This window comes from Stenella coeruleoalba (assembly GCF_951394435.1).
Source record: "Stenella coeruleoalba genome assembly, chromosome: 12".
Classification (NCBI taxonomy): domain Eukaryota; kingdom Metazoa; phylum Chordata; class Mammalia; order Artiodactyla; family Delphinidae; genus Stenella; species Stenella coeruleoalba.
Window position 1 is genome coordinate 82,163,781 of NC_137158.1, and position 16,679 is coordinate 82,180,459.

The following is a 16,679-nucleotide window of genomic DNA, read 5'->3' on the forward strand; positions in this document are numbered from 1 at the left end:
TAGTCACAGTAGATCTCATGGTTTTGTAAATAGAGCCCTACCCGTTTGTAAAGGAGTTTGTAGTCATTGGAATATTATTTCCAAACTTCATATGCAAGTTAAGAAGTCTAATCAGTACAGATTTACCTCCTGAGTCGGTGAGGGAGGCTGGGAGCTTAGAGGGGCAGTGAAGCCAGATTGGGAAAGAGGAGAGGCAGGAGGTCACCCTGCTTCTGGAACATGTGAGTGGCAGGATCCAGGGGTTGGAGAGAATGAGGGTGCCATGAACAAAGGAGCTCCCGGAAGAAGGGGTTTTGTCCCCATCCTGGGTACCAGCTGCCACTCTCTGCTCTCCCAGAATGCCTGTTCTCAGGCCTGCAACATCCCGGGCCAGGGGGAGCCTGGGCGCCGCAGAGGTGGGAGGAAGGTCAGGAACAGCCCCTTGAGCTGGTCGGGGATGCTGGGGAAGCATCTTTGTTTCGATCCTTGAGGGCGCCCCAGGGCCCTTTTCTGAGTACAAAGGAGAGAAAATCTGGGTTCCAGCTCCCTTCCTTCTGAGGAAGCTGAGGAGCCCCTGGCAGGGGGCGCTTACTCCCCTGGGACCATCATGGGGCTGGATCACTGTGCCCTCGGCGTGATGCTGAGAAGAAACCCTGGGGCGTTTGCTGACCGTTCCCCTCTCCTCCTTCACTAGATGAGTTCTCAGGATTGGAGACCGACACGGCAGTGCCCACGGAAGAGGCGTACGTGATCTACGATGAAGGTACTAATGTTTTTAAACACATTATTTGCGTACTTTTCTGATGGGAGAATCTTATTTTAATGACTAAGTGGATGACTTCAATTTCCGTTTCCTTCGGAACTCAGGGGTGGGTGGCAATGCTTAGGGAAGGGTGGTTATACCGTCCCCCTCCAAGCTACCCCCCAATACAGGTTAACCTAAAGGAGAACAGTGTTCTTGATACACAGATGCAGCTTGCAGACCAGTTCCCTGAGCCCCCCTTTCCCTCCCTCTCAGCCCCTCCTTCCTCTAGAGATCCTGGAGCTGCTTCATTCTGAGCCTTCCTGTCCCCCATCCACACCGTTAGTAAAATGACGTGGTTTAACCAGGTCTCGGCCTCCAGCCTTGACTCTTCCCATTCTCATTCTTTCCTTCCTCTCCTTTTCTAATTACATAAAAAAATGCAGTGCTCTAGATGTGCTGATTCGTTTTTTTTTTTTTTTATCATAGCCTGTTTTCATGTCAAGGTAAGTTTCTAAGATAAAGAATACACACGCCTTGCATGGCACCTGGAACACTCACTCCATCAATGGTAACTAATCCTGTCATTGTACTTACGACCCTGCGATGGTTCTGTGTGTTTTGTAAGTTGCCTCCGAAATTGAAGGAATTCACGTGGAAATCTTGTCCCCACCCCAGTGCTGGCCTTTGACACTCGGGATGTCTGTCCCCATTTTTGTGCTCTGCCTGCCTGCTGCTGTCTGTAGTTCCAAGGCTCTTAAATCACGAATGTGGGAATAATGTCACCTTTGATGCCATCACGATCGTTCCATGTAGTGGTATAATCCCCCAGTTTTCAAAAAAAAAAAAAAATGGACTTAAAAGAAAAACAGCAGATGTGAGAAAGCAAAGGAAGCTTTCTTAGCATCTTTGAAAATAGCACCTTTCTTATGGTTTGGAGCTGTTGAAAGGGAGCAGAGTTTTCTTTTTTGTTAACGGATTAGTTCTCTGAATAGGATTAACCCTACACCCCTCCCCAGAGAAAAGCCCATACACAGAAGATAAATTTTTAAAAAAATCAAGTTTCTTTTCTCATGTGAATTTTTTATGGCTTTAAAAGGGAAAATTATTTAGGCAGAGAATGGTCTTGGACCAGTAACAGGAGCCTGCAAAACGGGGTGAATTCTAAGTTTCTGTCCAGCTTTGATTCTAAAAATCTCATTTTTCTGGTCATCGTGTTTCTTTTCTTCCTTCCTTTCTTTCACCAGGAGCTGCTTTTCCGGGAGGACTGAAGTGGGAGGAGATACTGTTTTGTTAGCATCAAAGTCTGTTCAGGCATAGCGTTTATTCCACGGAGCGGTGGGGTGCGTGCGCGCACGTGCTTCCGTGTAGAGATCAATCTTAAGAAGGTCTCTTTTGAGGGTACACGGTGCCCCTTTTCTGGAAGTGCCCAATTACAAAACCATCGCATCGTTTCAGATTATGAAGCTGAGACCTCAAGGCTGCCGGCCACCACCAAGCCCTCCACCCCTGCTGCCACTCCTGCTGTCATCCCCCCAGAAGGCTCCATCAGTTCCTACCCTGAAGAAGAGTTCGATCTGGCTGGAAAGAAGCGATTTGTTGGTAAATAGAACTTCCTGAATCAGAGAGCCATGGGTTTTAACTTTCGTTCCTTGAAGAAGAGCACAGCTGATCCCTTGGACTGGCCAAGGCACTTGCAGCAGTGGCTTATTTTCCCGGATGAATTTTCCATTTGGGCTGATTCAGCGAGTCATTCCTGTTTAGATGCACATGAGCTTGCTTTCTGCAGAAGTCGGGAAGGGGGATGAATGCAGGAGAACGTTTGGGATCCGACAGAACAGAGTTCAGAGAGGCTGCCTTGTGTGGACAAAGAGGAAGGAACACTTTCGATAATCACCAGTCCAGGGAGTATGAGTATTTTTACTGTAGCCAACTTTTCTGAGATGACACTTCCACTAGGCCTTGCCTGCACTTCATTAACTTCTTCCTAAAAGATGAGCGGTTTACTGAATTGGGCTACTTAGAGTTTCAAAGAGCTGAAGCTGTTTTCCTTTAGTTTTTTTTAAATTAATTTATTTATTGTTGGCTGCGTTGGGTCTTCGTGGCAGCGCGCGAGCTTTCTCTAGTTGTGGTGCGCGGGCTTCTCATTGCGGTGGCTTCTCTTGTTGCGGAGCATGGGCTCTAGGCGCGGGCTTCAGTATTGTGGCTCACGGGCTCAGTAGTTGTGGCTCACGGGCTATAGAGTGCAGGCTCCGTAGTTGTGGTGCACGGGCTTAGTTGCTCCGCGGCATGTGGGATCTTCCCAGACCAGGGCTCGAACCCGTGTCCTCTGCATATGCAGGCGGATTCTTAACTAGTGGTCACCAGGGAAGCCCATTCCTTCAGTTTTTTCTTCCACTCTTTTTTACATTCTTTTCCCATATAGGTCATTACAGAGTATTGACTAGAGCTCCCTGTGCTATTCAACAGGTTCTTATTATCTTTTCTCTGTATAGTACTGTGTTTGTCAATCCCAATCTTCCAATTTATCCCTCCCTCTTCTTTCCCCCCAGTAACCACAATTTTGTTTTCTGCATCTGAGACTCAACTTCTGTTTTGTAAATAGGTTCGTTTGCCCTTCAGTTTATTTCCTATAGTTTTTGTTAGCCTCAAGGACTTGCGACCTAGAAACTGATTCTATTCTTCTTTCTCAATTATTAAAACAATTTCAGGAGGATATTCTGTTTCACTAAACTGTGTTTCATTCCCTTTGGGAGTCTTCTTTTCCCATGCCCTTAATGAACTTTGCTAACAAGACAGATTAACATATTACTAAGTGGAAAAACAATAAGTTATTACTGAGTGGAGACAGGCAACAGCTTAAACTAATATCACACTTTTCTGTTTCCAAAACAAATGTTCTGGCATCAGCAGAGAACAACTCTTGCCAGCCAAGATGTAGTATTGAGTGTCTGAACCACACGTACTTGAAGAACAAGAATCTTGTGTGTGTGTGTGTGTGTGTGTGTGTGTGTGTGTGTGTGTGTTATCTGTTTGAAGTGCTTTCTTTTTTTCTTTTTTTGAATTTTAAGAATCTTAATTAGAAGGAGGAGTCCTGAGACAAATGGTAATGCTGGGCCATGGCACGCAGGAGCCTGGCTGAATCCCCCGAATGTGCTGACTTTTCTCTCTGTGGTTCCGTGACAGAAATAGAAATGCTTTCGGTGCTATTATTAACTGCTCCAAAGAACTCTTAAAAGCCTGAAAGGCTTACTATTGTCTGGCTATTTTCATATGCCTATAACTCTATAAAGCGTAGTAGGCGGCTCCCCCAAACTTCCTGATGAGATCATGAACGAGCTCGAAAGGCCTAATTTTATACAGAGTATTGGAATATAGGGGATCTAAAAATTGCTTTCAGTCCTCACAGCCACTGAGAATGAGAACCTGTACGAAAAGATGCAATGGAACGTTTAGAAAGTTCTAGAAATTGTTACTTGGGAGCACTTGGGGGTCTTGAATGTATCAAGCTCAAATCCAATTCCTTGGATTTTCTAACTTCTAGAGCATATGTAATAAGAAGAGCTGTGGACTAGAGGGAAAAGCTTCTGTTTGCCTGCTGCTCTGGGGGCCTCTGTCAGCATCCGTAGGCTCGGCTGGAGTGTGGGTTATCAGTTCTTGTCCTGCCTTAATTCTGGGGCCCGTGTATCTACTGAGATCACGTGTATAGAGAAAGCTTGAGCCTATCCATAAATGTGAGGTAGCTATCATCGTCCTGAGTGGTAATGTTGTAGAAGGGTATTCAGGCCTGGCCTGTGCAGACATTGCAGGTAGTTTTGTGAGTCCCTGAAGTCCCAGGGAAGGCCACCCAGAACTGAGGCTAAGGCTGTGTATCTTGATCAGTGTATGGTTTTTTCTGGTCCCAAGACAGCCTAGGGAATGAACTGAGGTTGAGAGAACTCTAAGTTGGGCTGATTCACACCCTTCTAAGTTTTGGGGCATAGGAATGGCAGAATGCTGCAGGCTTATGTTATACTAGATTGTAGCTCAGAGATGTTTCAAAACCACCGAGGTCATAATCATTGACGTTGATGGGGCAATAAGCTCTTTTGACACCATGATGTTAAAAGATCATAATCATTGACGCTGATGGGGCGATAAGCTCTTTTGACACCATGATGTTGAAAGATATAAATATATAGATCCATACAAGAGGGCTAGGGATGCGCGTCTGAGTTTGGCGTCAGGGCTGATGACCCTGGATGCTTAGTAGGAAGAGGCTGAATCAGGGGGTCTCCTCCTGGAGCAGACATCATGTTTCTGCCTCCAGAGAAAGCCTTCAGCAATCCGACTGGGTATCTTTGTTCTTTTCCAGCTCCTTACGTGACGTACCTAAATAAAGACCCGTCTGCCCCGTGCTCCCTGACTGACGCTCTGGATCACTTCCAAGTGGACAGCCTGGATGAAATCATTCCAAACGACCTGAAGAAGAGTGACCTGCCTCCTCAGCATGCCCCCCGCAACATCACTGTGGTCGCCGTGGAAGGCTGCCACTCATTTGTCATTGTGGACTGGGACAAATCCGCCCCGGGAGATATGATAACAGGTGTGTCCAAGGCAGATGCTCAGAGTTCCTGTCAACCAGCAGGTGGGAAATACAGACAATAAGGGATGGATGGATGATGGATGAGTGGATAGATGGAAAATGGATGGATGGATGGATGGATACATGAGCGGATGGATTGGATAAATGAATGATGGATGGATGTGAGGATGGATGGACTGGATAAATGAACGATGGATGGATGTGAGGATGGATGGGTAGGTTAAATGGATGGACAGATGCATGAACTGGAGGATGAATTGGATGGATGAACGCAGATGTCTTCTTTTAAAAGGATGAAATAGAGGCAGTGTGGGAAGCCTTGTGGGGTAGTATGAAGAGCACTAGATGAAAGTCAGAAGTCCTGAATCCTAGTCCCAAATTGGCTTTTATGACTTTGAGCTACCTACCTCATCTCTCTGGACCTTGCTTTCCTCCTAGGCAAAATGTCGTTACATCTCTTATACTCTGTAATCCTGCAAATAGCCAGGGAGTCCACAGAGCCACACGTAAGATGAGATCCCACAGCATGGGTGATGAAAGAGCTCCTACTGTGTGCTACCCGGAGTCACAGTCAACCCTGGGGTCGTGACAGCCTCTTCCCTTCTTTCCATGTCTGCTGGGTGCTTCCAAACCAGTCTCCGTGTCCCTGAATTCCTTAGATGGGCCCCAGATGTGATGGCAAAGTGCCCAGGGATCTTCCTCCTCCTAGGTCTTGGCCTGTGAGATGTTCATGAGTTCATTTGATTCTGCCAAGGATATATTTGAGGATAAATTTGTTGAGATAAGTTCCTACAGTAAAGAATTAATGTTGTTTTGAATAGACCCTTCTTTTGCAAATGATTCTTTTTGGGTCAGTTAGTTATATAAGAGGAAGGAACATATGTGTGTGTGTGTGACTCGGGACTGGGGATGGTGCCGTTAAGTCAGAGTTTGACATATTATCTGTCACTATTATGTTAGCGTGGTTCATCGAATTCAAAATTTTTAGTGCTTTTGCTTTATGTCCCCAACAGTATCTCTTAAAATGATAAGAAAATATCCAAGCACATCCAAAGAGCAACTTTTCTAATGGAGTTTGCACAGCAGCCCAAAAACCAGGATAAGGAACACAGGAAAGAGTGCCTGGCTATTGTGCCGGGTAAGGCGGAAGGGCCAGGGGAGAGCGAGGGTACAGATCAAGGGGGCGGAGTCTTGGTCTAACTGTAAGTGACGGTCGCCCCCAGCCTGTGAGCTGCATGGGCTGCAGAGGCCAGCTTCTGTGAAGTCCAGCATGTTCCTAATAGAAAACGAATAAATCAACGGAAGGAGGAAAGCTTGTAGTCAAAGCAGCCAGAAAATCCTTTTATTAACTGAATATGATTTTATGAATGGCAATTTTGAAAAGCAAGCAAGTAAGCATACAGAAAAAAAATAATGGAAAACCTTAGCTTAAGCTATTTAGCTTTTGATCTCTTGCATAACAGATGTTACTTAGAATAAATATACCACTGTGCCCTGAGCCACGGGGCTTCTGAAAAACAGAAGGATGGATACAGGATGAGAGCGCCAGCCACCTTAGACTTAGACATGCCTCAAGGGCTGCCGCGTGAGGAGCCTTCAGAGAACTCCCGGTAAATGTCACCGGACTTAACTCCGAAGCAGTTCCTGTATCATCCCATAGAGGGCGTGCTTCTGAAACACATGCTCTTGTTAACTTCACATCCCAAGCCTTCCTGGAGACTTTGAGGTCATCTCATCAACACATACCCTACACCTAACCCTAAACCAAACCGCAGTGCCCTAATCACGAGTACTCATGCCACGAGCATAGATAACATGGCTGAAGTATTTATAGGGATTCGGGCACTCCCGATAGAAGGTTGTGCTGGTACTGCGAAGCTGTTTACTGTGGAATAGTTCAGCGCACGACAGCCCTGCAATATGCAGGGCTGTTTAGACCCCAGAGGCTAAAAGAGAATATCGTGGGAGCGCTTCATCAGCAAATGAATCAACCACCAGCTCTTTTCGCTGTAGAACAGCGAGGCAAAGTGGATACACAGATACCTCCTAGACCCAAACAGAACATCACACTTCTGGGCCCACTGCAGGGCATTGGGTCCTCCATGAGATATTGAGCGCTCTGCTGGTTTCCACCAGCTGTACTCTCTTGCACAGGCGGCTGAGTCAACATGTAACCAGGTGGTATCCAAACGATATGAAACTCCTGCAGAGTGAGTAGGCCGTTGCTTTCCCTGATCAGTCCCAGTGAATGAGGCAGTTACTCCATCAGGAGTGACTCCATAGGAAATCACCCACATGAGGGCCTCTGAGTTTTTCAGGACAGGTTTTGATAAGAACAGAGAAAGCAGGAGTTACACGTGCTCAAATAGCACATTATAAAAATTCAGACCCAAGGATAAGCAGAGAAACCCGCGTAGCATGTGGGACGAAGCACAGGGTTCTGATGGAGTTGATTTCAAGGCGGATTAGCCGGGCAGACCCGTCACAACGGGGTTCCTCGGGCACATGTGTGCGGATGTGCCTTTGTTATATGCAGCATGTGTGGCTTGATGCGGCTGTCTTCAGAGGAGGAGGGAACCCTGTGGAGAGAGCAGCAACCCTTCCCAGGTCGCCATGAAATATTTGTTGAAAAAAGAGAAGAACGAATTCCTCCAGAAAGCAGCGTGGAAAGGCTTCAGAGCCCAGTGCCTCTGCTTCTGCTCCCTGTGTGCTCGGCAGTTAGCTGTGTGACTCTAATCCACCCTTTCCATCACCGGAACAGGTCTTAATGGAGGCAGTCAGAGAGAACAGGTTGCTAAATGAAGTCGTTTGCCTCTTAGATGCTTTTGATGCTGTTGATCTTTTCCTCCTTGACCTGCGATCCAATTCTCTCAACCCGAGTCTCCCTCGCAGGCTCACCCTCTTTGACCAAACACTAAAGGTCGGACTTGCCGAGGGCTTGGTCCTCAGTTCTCTTTTCCTCTTACTCTGCGTTCTCTCGCTCCAGGATGTTACCCACGCACACGGTTTTAATTCATCTGGGAGGGGAGTCATTGGTTTATAGCTCAAGGCCCAGCCTGCCTCTCCTCTGAGCCTCAAACAGTAAAATTATGTCTGCTTGACATCGTCACCGGGATGTCTCCAAAGCGTCTCAGACTCAGCGTGTCCAGAATCAAACTCATGATCCTTCAGAGCCCCAAACCTGCTCACCTGGGCTTTCTATCTCAGAGGAACCCTCACTTTTCCACCCATTTTTTGCAAGCTTGAAGGTTTGGAGTCATCTTAAAATCTCCTTTTATTTCCCCTCCATATTCAGTTCATCACTAAATCCTGTCGGCTTCACCTTTCAGGTTTCTCTTGCATGCATCCATTTCCCTCCATTAACACCACGGAACCTGAGTTGTCACCGCCTCTCACCTGGATATTGTGACAGCTGTCTAGCTAGACCATCCCATCCATGCCCCACACCGTGTCGGTCCTCCATTTTGCACCAGAGAGATGCGCTGAAGACAGTCTTATTGTGTCACCCCTTCAACGTGTTCCCTTTCTTCTAGAATGAAAAGCAAAAGCCTTCGTGACCAAAGGGCCCTGCATATTTTCTCCATTTTGTGCTTCCTCAGCTTCATTTCTTGTCGCCCCTCCTCCCACCCTGCCACTCGGAGGCTCCGCCTTCTCCTGGCTCCTCCCTCTTCAGCATCTTTGCCCAGGAATTCCCTCTACCTGGAATCCACTCCACCTCCTATCATGCATCTTAGCTGCTTCCCCTCCTTCAGTCATCAGCCCCATTTCGGGGCCCTGGGGGAGCTCTGCCCGCCCCCTGTCCCCCAGCACGTGGGCTGCTCCTCAGTTCTCATCACGGCTGTGTAATCCTGTGTGTCTGCCGGCCTACTGCTCCTGGAGTTTTAGATAAAACGAGTCGCCGTTTGACCTCCAGCACGTAGTGCAGGGTCTGACACATAGAAGGCACACAGTAAATGTTTGTTGAATGAATGAACGAATGTGAACTTGGACCGGATTTTTACCCCCTCTCTAAGACTCAGTCTCCTCGTGTGTCAGAATGAGGGCAGGGAAACCCATGTACTAGGACCAGGAGAATTCATCGAAGTAAGACTTAATCCAAAGGATTCGGCATGACGTTTGGCGCGTAGAAAGTACTTGACAACTATTTCCTTCCAACGTAAGTAAAGAATGTGTGAAGCTGTGACGTGAGCTTCCCTTGGCCTAACGAGGCAGCCTTGAAGGCTGGGCAGGTGTCAGGGCTGAGGGCCCACCCGCTGAGGCCCATTAACAGCAGATAAGGCAGAGAAAAGAGCTGCCTGACTGTTGTCACTAGACATCGAGGTCAAGGGCAGGCAGAGCTATTCAACAGCTAGAAACTAAAGGAGAGCCGATAGCAGTAGGTGAGGAGATCACCCACCGTGAGTCTGGGGTCTTTCAGACACACACACACACACACACACACACACACACACACACAACGCACTCACCATCACGGTTTCTTCGTTTCACGTGAAGGACGATTGTATATATCTTTACCGGGAGCTTCTTAAATACTTGTGTGGAGGTCACTGCTCCTTTCTTCTGCTGCGCGCTCACAGATGTTACCGGTTCTAAGGAGATGAAGAAGGCCAGGGAATGTGGGAGATGAGGACATGGAAGAGAAGTAGGGAACCAGCTCGTCATCAGGAAGTGTCTTTAATTTTGTCATCTGGTTTCACCAGTGGGTACCAGCGTCCTATCCCATCTGACCCAACACACTCCCCTTCTTGACTTCTCGCACAGAGCTGCCTCCACGCCACTGTTTCCTTCCCGTCATCCTCCCCTGGGTTATGCCTCTGGTGTGATGTGGTTCCTTGATGCTCATTGGGTTCTGCCTCCTTTCCACTTGTAGGTTACTTGGTTTACAGTGCATCCTATGAAGACTTCATCAGGAACAAGTGGTCCACCCAAGCTTCGTCAGTAACTCACCTGCCCATTGAGAACCTGAAGCCAAACACAAGGTATGATGTGTCAGTCATTTACAAACAGAAAACGAGACCTATGTGCCTGGTCATGGATATCCTTAGGTTGAAAAGAAAAGGATTAATCAAAAATGTCTTTATGGTTTCTTTTGAGTTCTCTAGTTAGCTCTCATAGACTGTCAATGAATGCTCACCATATGTCATGTATTTTTCTTAGGGGAAAGCACTGTGGGCACCGTAATTGTTAGATTATTGTATTTCTATTTTGTTCCCTCTTTTCCGGAGACTAAAGCTACCCACCATTGGGGAAGGAAAGGTTGCTCTGTGTGTTGAAAGGGGATCGATCTGTTTGTACTCACCCCATGGTGGCTTAGGCAACGCAAGCTTTGTACGTGACACGGATGGAGCAGCAATGACTCAGACTCTATACTGTACAAGTTCAGATCATTCAAGAAAGATGTATTTTACACATTAATAACGGTTACAAGAAGCGTGTAACCTAGTCGGGGCAGTGGCTCGCTAGCCAGAGGGCCATCTGAGAGTGAGCCCCCAGCGTCAAATACGCAGAGCTTGCTTCGAGGGTACAAACAGCATGAGCGTGCATTTCCTCTTTTATACTATCTGGTTTTGCTGGTAACAGCCATCAGGAAAGAACACAGTGGTCGAGCTGTGGTATGCTTGTAAACTGGCTCTCTGGGAAAAAAAATGAAAGCAATAACAACTGGTTTATGGTATTTGCCAGTTTCTCCCACCGTGGCCAGTTCTGGGCTACCCTGGCTCTGCGGAACGCCTGACGGTTAGCGATCGGCTCTCTGAAGCCTGTAGAACGGCTCTAGCACACCGTGGACGTCAAGCCGCCGTGTTTCCATAGCGAAGTGTTCTAAGAGAGTGACTCGGACCCAAGGTCTCCCATTTTTTTATAGAGTCAGAGGAACACAGAGGAGATTGGAACAAAATACTCTCCTTAAACAGAAATGTGTTGAAAGGGATAGAAATTGGACAGTATCCTTGGGCGCTGAGAGACTTCTGCACTAGCGGAGAACTTTCCTCAGGGCCTGTTAATGTCCTGGGCTCCCTTGGACTGCGCTCTCATAAACTGTTATAAATTTTGAGATTCAGCAAGTAAAAAACAGGAAACTGAGAGAGCACTTTTCTTAGCTCTTCTCTGATAGTAACGAAAAGTTGATTCATTGCAAAAAGAATAAAACTAAAGAAAACGAAGTCAACGTCCCATTTTTTTTATTGTGGGCAGAGTGGATGTTCTTACAGCACAGCCTCAGTATCCGCTGAAAGAGGCCTTGGGATGTTTGGCCGCATGGCTCCTTGCAAATCCCAGTGCCCTGCACCCTCCGCAGTCCAGCGTTCCTGTAGCAACTTTTGGTACCAAACTGGTGCTGAGTTGTGAATAATATCAGGGCCCGGTTACGTAGGATGGTTGATTCGTTCTTTCAGTAGGTATGATTGAGTGTCCGCGATCCACCGGTAAGTGCTTACTGAGTGTCTGCTCAGGCCAGGCACCGGGCTCCACGCAGGAGAGAGCAGTGGGCGTGGGGAGGACGTGGGGCAGGGGTGCACAGTACACCGTGGCCCCTCATGGCTCGCACAGCCTGGTGGAGACAGATAGTTTATAGATGCATAAGTATGAACCTTCCCCGGCCAGTGTTGTGAGGGAGAAGTACACTGTGCTCTGAGGGTACGATAGGGGGCTTTTTGCCTGAGCTTGGGGGTTAGCGTGCAGTCAGGTGAGCTTCCATGGGGGAAGATAAGCAGCACTTCACCTGGAGAAGGTGGGTGAGCAGGTCAAGTTGCTCCAGGCAGGAAGGGTGTTGGGAAGCCGGTGGGCTTAAGGAAGAGTAGGAGGCTGATGTCGGGGGCGGGGGGGGAATGGGGAGGAGAGGAGGCTGGAGGCTGGACCAGCCGGTCCCAGAGGGCCCTAGTGTCCCCTGAGGCTCAAGTCCTGCGTCCACCCACACTGAGCGCCCTGATAGACAGGCTGGGAGCAGCAGCTGCCTCTGCCCCGTGGTTCGTGCGTCCTGCGGAGGGAGTGGGCCGGCTGGAAAGCAGGGCGTGTGCTTCCTGCTACAGAGGCTTCCTCCGACCCCCCAACAGCTGCTGAACTTTTACAGCCCGGGCAGCGTGCCACAATGTAAGGACGCTCATTTTTCCCCGCGTTTCCCCTAACGCAGGGCGTCTCCGATGGGCTCACTGGGGGGTCCACGTGTTTATTCCACGGAGGCTGCGTCTCCCCACCCTCTGCACAGTCCTCAGGGCTTCTCAGGACCCCCTTCAGAGTCCTCGTAAGAGACGCAGAAGTCGGTCCAGCCCAGGAGAAGACAGGATGTAAAAACTGGCTTTGGTTCTTTATAACTGGATCTTCTTTTCTGACAAGTTTAAGTGGGCATTGCCCACCTTATTCACCCAACTCAGCCCTGAATCACTTTCTGGAATCTTCATATTGTAAGTCCATACCTAAAGTACAGAGATTTGTCACCATGGAGGCTGTTGAAAAGAAGGCGCCAGAAGCTTGTAGAAGAAGGCAAGGCATGGATTGCTTTTGTTACTTGGGTGAGACAGAGACTCTTCAGGGTATGAAATGTACATTTTAGTCTGTAGAAAAAGTCTTATGTCGTTTTCGAAAATAGGAATTTTACTCCTTTCATAATCCCATGTTGTTTTTCAGCTCAGCATATTTAAACTTATTTTGACATATTAGGCGAGTTCAAGTGGAAATACATCTTTAGAACTGGGCCATGTGGGCTTTGCGGAGCACTGGAATTATTGTGTGGACAGGAGGGTAGATTTGGAGAATACGTAGGTTTCAGTGGTAAAACAAAATGGATACAACCAAGAAATCGGAATAGTCTCTCAGGCAATTGGTCATCCCTCTGCCATCTCCTCAAATGCACAGGGTGTTTCCCTCTGTGGGTCTGGGGAAGAGGTAGCAGCGTGGCTCCAGGGATGGCTTGAGAAATATTCAACAGAAAGGTCCCCTGTAGCCTCTGAATATCAGTGTCACTCTCTAGGTTTCGATTTCCTTTTTTTTTTTTTTTTTTTTTTTTTTTGCGGTACGCGGGCCTCTCGGGGCACGAACCCGCGTCCCCTACATCGGCAGGCGGACTCTCAACCACTGCGCCACCAGGGAAGCCCTCCTATTTTTTTAAGGAAAAAAAAGTATCTGTAAAGTTGGACTGTTATCATTGATGTATGCCCAACCCACTGCTTGAACTGCTAGCAAAGTCTGCCTTTAACTCCACGACCGCTAAGTTAAAAGTACGCACAACTGAGAAAACACGGAATGCTGAGTGAATTGAGATTTGGGAATTCCTATGTTCTTAATTGTGCATATCTTTTTTATTTAAAAAAATGACATTTAAAAAAGGATTCTGTCCTACATGAGATGTGAATATACTTTCTTGGAAAGCTTAAAAGAAGACTTGATTTTACCGAATGGGCTTTTCTTTGCTCTCTGTTTAATCAAACCCCAAGTCAAATATCTCTGTGTAACTGTGAGACCAGAGGCTCCCTTGGGGTTCTCAGAAGCTCAGAAACTCAGGAGGCTTGGTGCCAGGGCAGAGGTGCCGCGGACACATGCCTTTGCTCTCTAAATGTAAATAATTCTCCTTTTAAAAATTTAGGGTGTCTTAATTAATGCATGTGATCTGTGTGTCTGACAATCAAATACAGGATTTTGTAACATTGAAGTGTAGCTTCTGCTAGCTGGAAACCAAGACTCCTTCTGAACTCTCTGAAGTGGTGGAGAGCTTCCCCGCACAGGGATTTTTTTACCCACCTTCTTTACCTGGAAGTGTTGATAGTTAGGGGCTAAGAGAGCACAGGTGACACCTGGAATCCCAGAGGGGAGGACAACACGGAGAGGCGCAGTAGGTAGAGTGGGTCTGAACTGTGTTGGTTTCCAGTATTTTCTCATCACCACTTTTGGTCCTAGAGCTCATCAGAGTCCAAAGTAAGATGCTCTGGGACTCCCAATCTACCTGCTTGTCATTCTCCCTCTAGATGAACAGGCTGATTCAGACAATGTGCTTTCTAGCACATTCTCTGTTCCAAGAAAAAGATTAATCCACAGCAAAGCGTCTCCAGGCCTTTTCCTCTTCCCCTTCCCGGACTTGCTTCTCTTTCCTCGAGGCACAGAAGCTGGAAACTCAGTGACTTTACGGCTCCAGAGCCAAGCATAGCACTTGTCCTGCACCCGGAACATTGTTGTCGTGTTAGTTCCCCCGAGGAGACCGGCCTCAGGACTGCTTAGCCTTCTCCCTGCCAACAATGGGTTTGCATCATCACACTGTCAAACATCCTGCTTTTTCACACACAGTCCAGTGATGAGAATTAGGTTACAATTGGAATTCTGCTTGGTAAGCGTTTCACCGCTCCATCTTCCCCCTCCAGTCAGTAGAACTCAAGACGGGACAAGAGGAGACCATTGCATCCAAGGACGGGCCTGCGCGGGGCAGTTCAACCCTTGATGCTCTAAATAACACACACAATCTAAGTGGCCTGTTTGCCCAGTATGCCCCTCTGTTCCCATTAGTCACATGTATTGTTTTGAAAAGTTATTCGAAAATGAGAAAGTTTAGAAATAACATGAAGAAATAGCAGTGGTGTATGCATCTGTGAAAAACAGGACTCAAACCCTGCCACGGAGTAGGTGCTGAATAGTTTGGGTGTTTGTCTCATTACACAAAAATTAAACAAGGTTCTCTTTCAAAAAATGTTTTCTTCCAATTTCAGGTATTATTTTAAAGTTCAAGCCAAAAATCCTCACGGCTATGGACCTATCAGCCCTTCGGTCTCATTTGTCACAGAATCAGGTATGGGTGACTTCATGTCCTCGTTTTTTTCCTTTTCTTGAAAACAAATAGTCTGAAATCATGTCTACAATAGAATAAAAACTGAAGAAGTGAAATCCTCTTCTCTTTAATCAGTTCATATTGGATGTCATTTTATAAGATAAACATGATTTTCTTTCTGCTGAGCTAAAAGTTGGATAATAAAATTTAAAGTAATCTTCATTGGAACTGCCTGGGAAGTGAAAAGGTCAAGTTCCAATCAAAAGGGGGGGAGAAAATCTAGTTTTCAACCATGTGGGAAAGATAAGTTTGAATCTATCTGAAGAGATTTAGTTACAGAGATAAATTCCTTTTGTTCTTTTAATTGCAAACAGCTGAAGAGCATAAATGTCATGTGACCTGAGGGGCCGTTGCTTCTTTCAATTAGTCACATCTCTAAGTTGCTTCCTTTACTAGGAGACGAAAATGTCGCTACTTAACATGGAGGGTCTAATTAAAATACTGTCCATCTTGCAAGCAATATCACTCAGAGGATGTCCCTACTTTGGGATGCTGGTGTGCAGAGCTCTCCAGCCCTTCAGTGAAATGTCCCCGTGGTCATGGTCTGAGGCGGTACACACAGAGCTGGCCCATGGTGGCAGGTGCCGGGTTGGCAGCCTGTATAGGAAGCGAGGCTGGAGAGTTGGTACCCATGGTCCCAAGACAGGCACTTACAGAAGCCCAGCTGGGTCGGCTCCACACTAACGTGGCTGTCGCTTCCATTTGGTTAGATTATTTCCTAAGAGCAGGAGAGTAAAACAAGCATTTACACTTACAGCTAATGGTATGTCACTTTATTTTATAGATAGCAGATGATGTCAGAATGAATGGTCTGTACAAAGGGGCAGCACAAAGCAGATCTGGGGGGACGAAAATGTTCTGTGTGTGATCGTGGTGGAGTTCCATGAGTCTATACGTGTGGTAAAAATTCATAGGATGTGTACCCTAAAAAAGTAATTTTACTCTGTGATAATTAAAATAAAAAAAAAAGGATGGCCCATGTTTACCTGGCCTGTATTTTATAAAAATGAACTTCTTCTAAAGCAGAATTCCTTATAATGTAGTTTCATATTAAGTGGCACTATTTGGGCTAAGACATAGACATGTTTTAAAACAGCTTTACTGAGGTAGAAATGGCACACAGTAAACTGTTCATCCTCAAGACGTACAGCTGAGGAAGTTTTGGGGTATGTTTATACCCTTGGAGCCATCCCGGCAGTCATGCTGGTGCACAGCTCCATCACCCCGACAGTTTCTTCCTGCTGCTGTACAATCCAGCCCTCCCTTCCCTCCCCGTGTGCCCATCCTCTCCCCTCTTCTCAGGCAACCACTCACGGGCCTTCTGTCACTATGGATTCATTTGCACCTTCTAGAATTTTGTATCAGTGGAATCATACAGTGTGAGTTCTTTCGTCTGGCTTCTTTCACGTAGCATCCTTTTGAGATCCATCCATGTTGTCATATTTATAAGTAGTTCATTCTTTTTTATTACTTAGCAGTGTTCCATTGTATGTGCCACAGTTTGTCTCTATTCACCTGTTAATAGACATTGGATTGTTCCTACTTTTGGACTATTACAAATAAATCTG

The 16,679-nt window shown here is 46.8% G+C and overlaps 1 protein-coding gene across 3 annotated transcripts in view; it reads left to right on the top strand.

The window, feature by feature from the left end:
* Positions 1–16,679, top strand: part of FNDC1 (fibronectin type III domain containing 1) — a 113,703-nt gene that overhangs the window by 90,259 nt on the left and 6,765 nt on the right. For all 3 annotated transcript variants that reach the window (XM_079940019.1, XM_079940020.1, XM_079940018.1), the window contains 5 exons: positions 674–742; positions 2,180–2,323; positions 5,076–5,306; positions 10,177–10,285; positions 14,993–15,072. In XM_079940019.1, the coding sequence (XP_079796145.1) occupies positions 674–742; positions 2,180–2,323; positions 5,076–5,306; positions 10,177–10,285; positions 14,993–15,072 (633 nt within the window). The remainder of the gene's footprint in view (positions 1–673; positions 743–2,179; positions 2,324–5,075; positions 5,307–10,176; positions 10,286–14,992; positions 15,073–16,679) is intronic.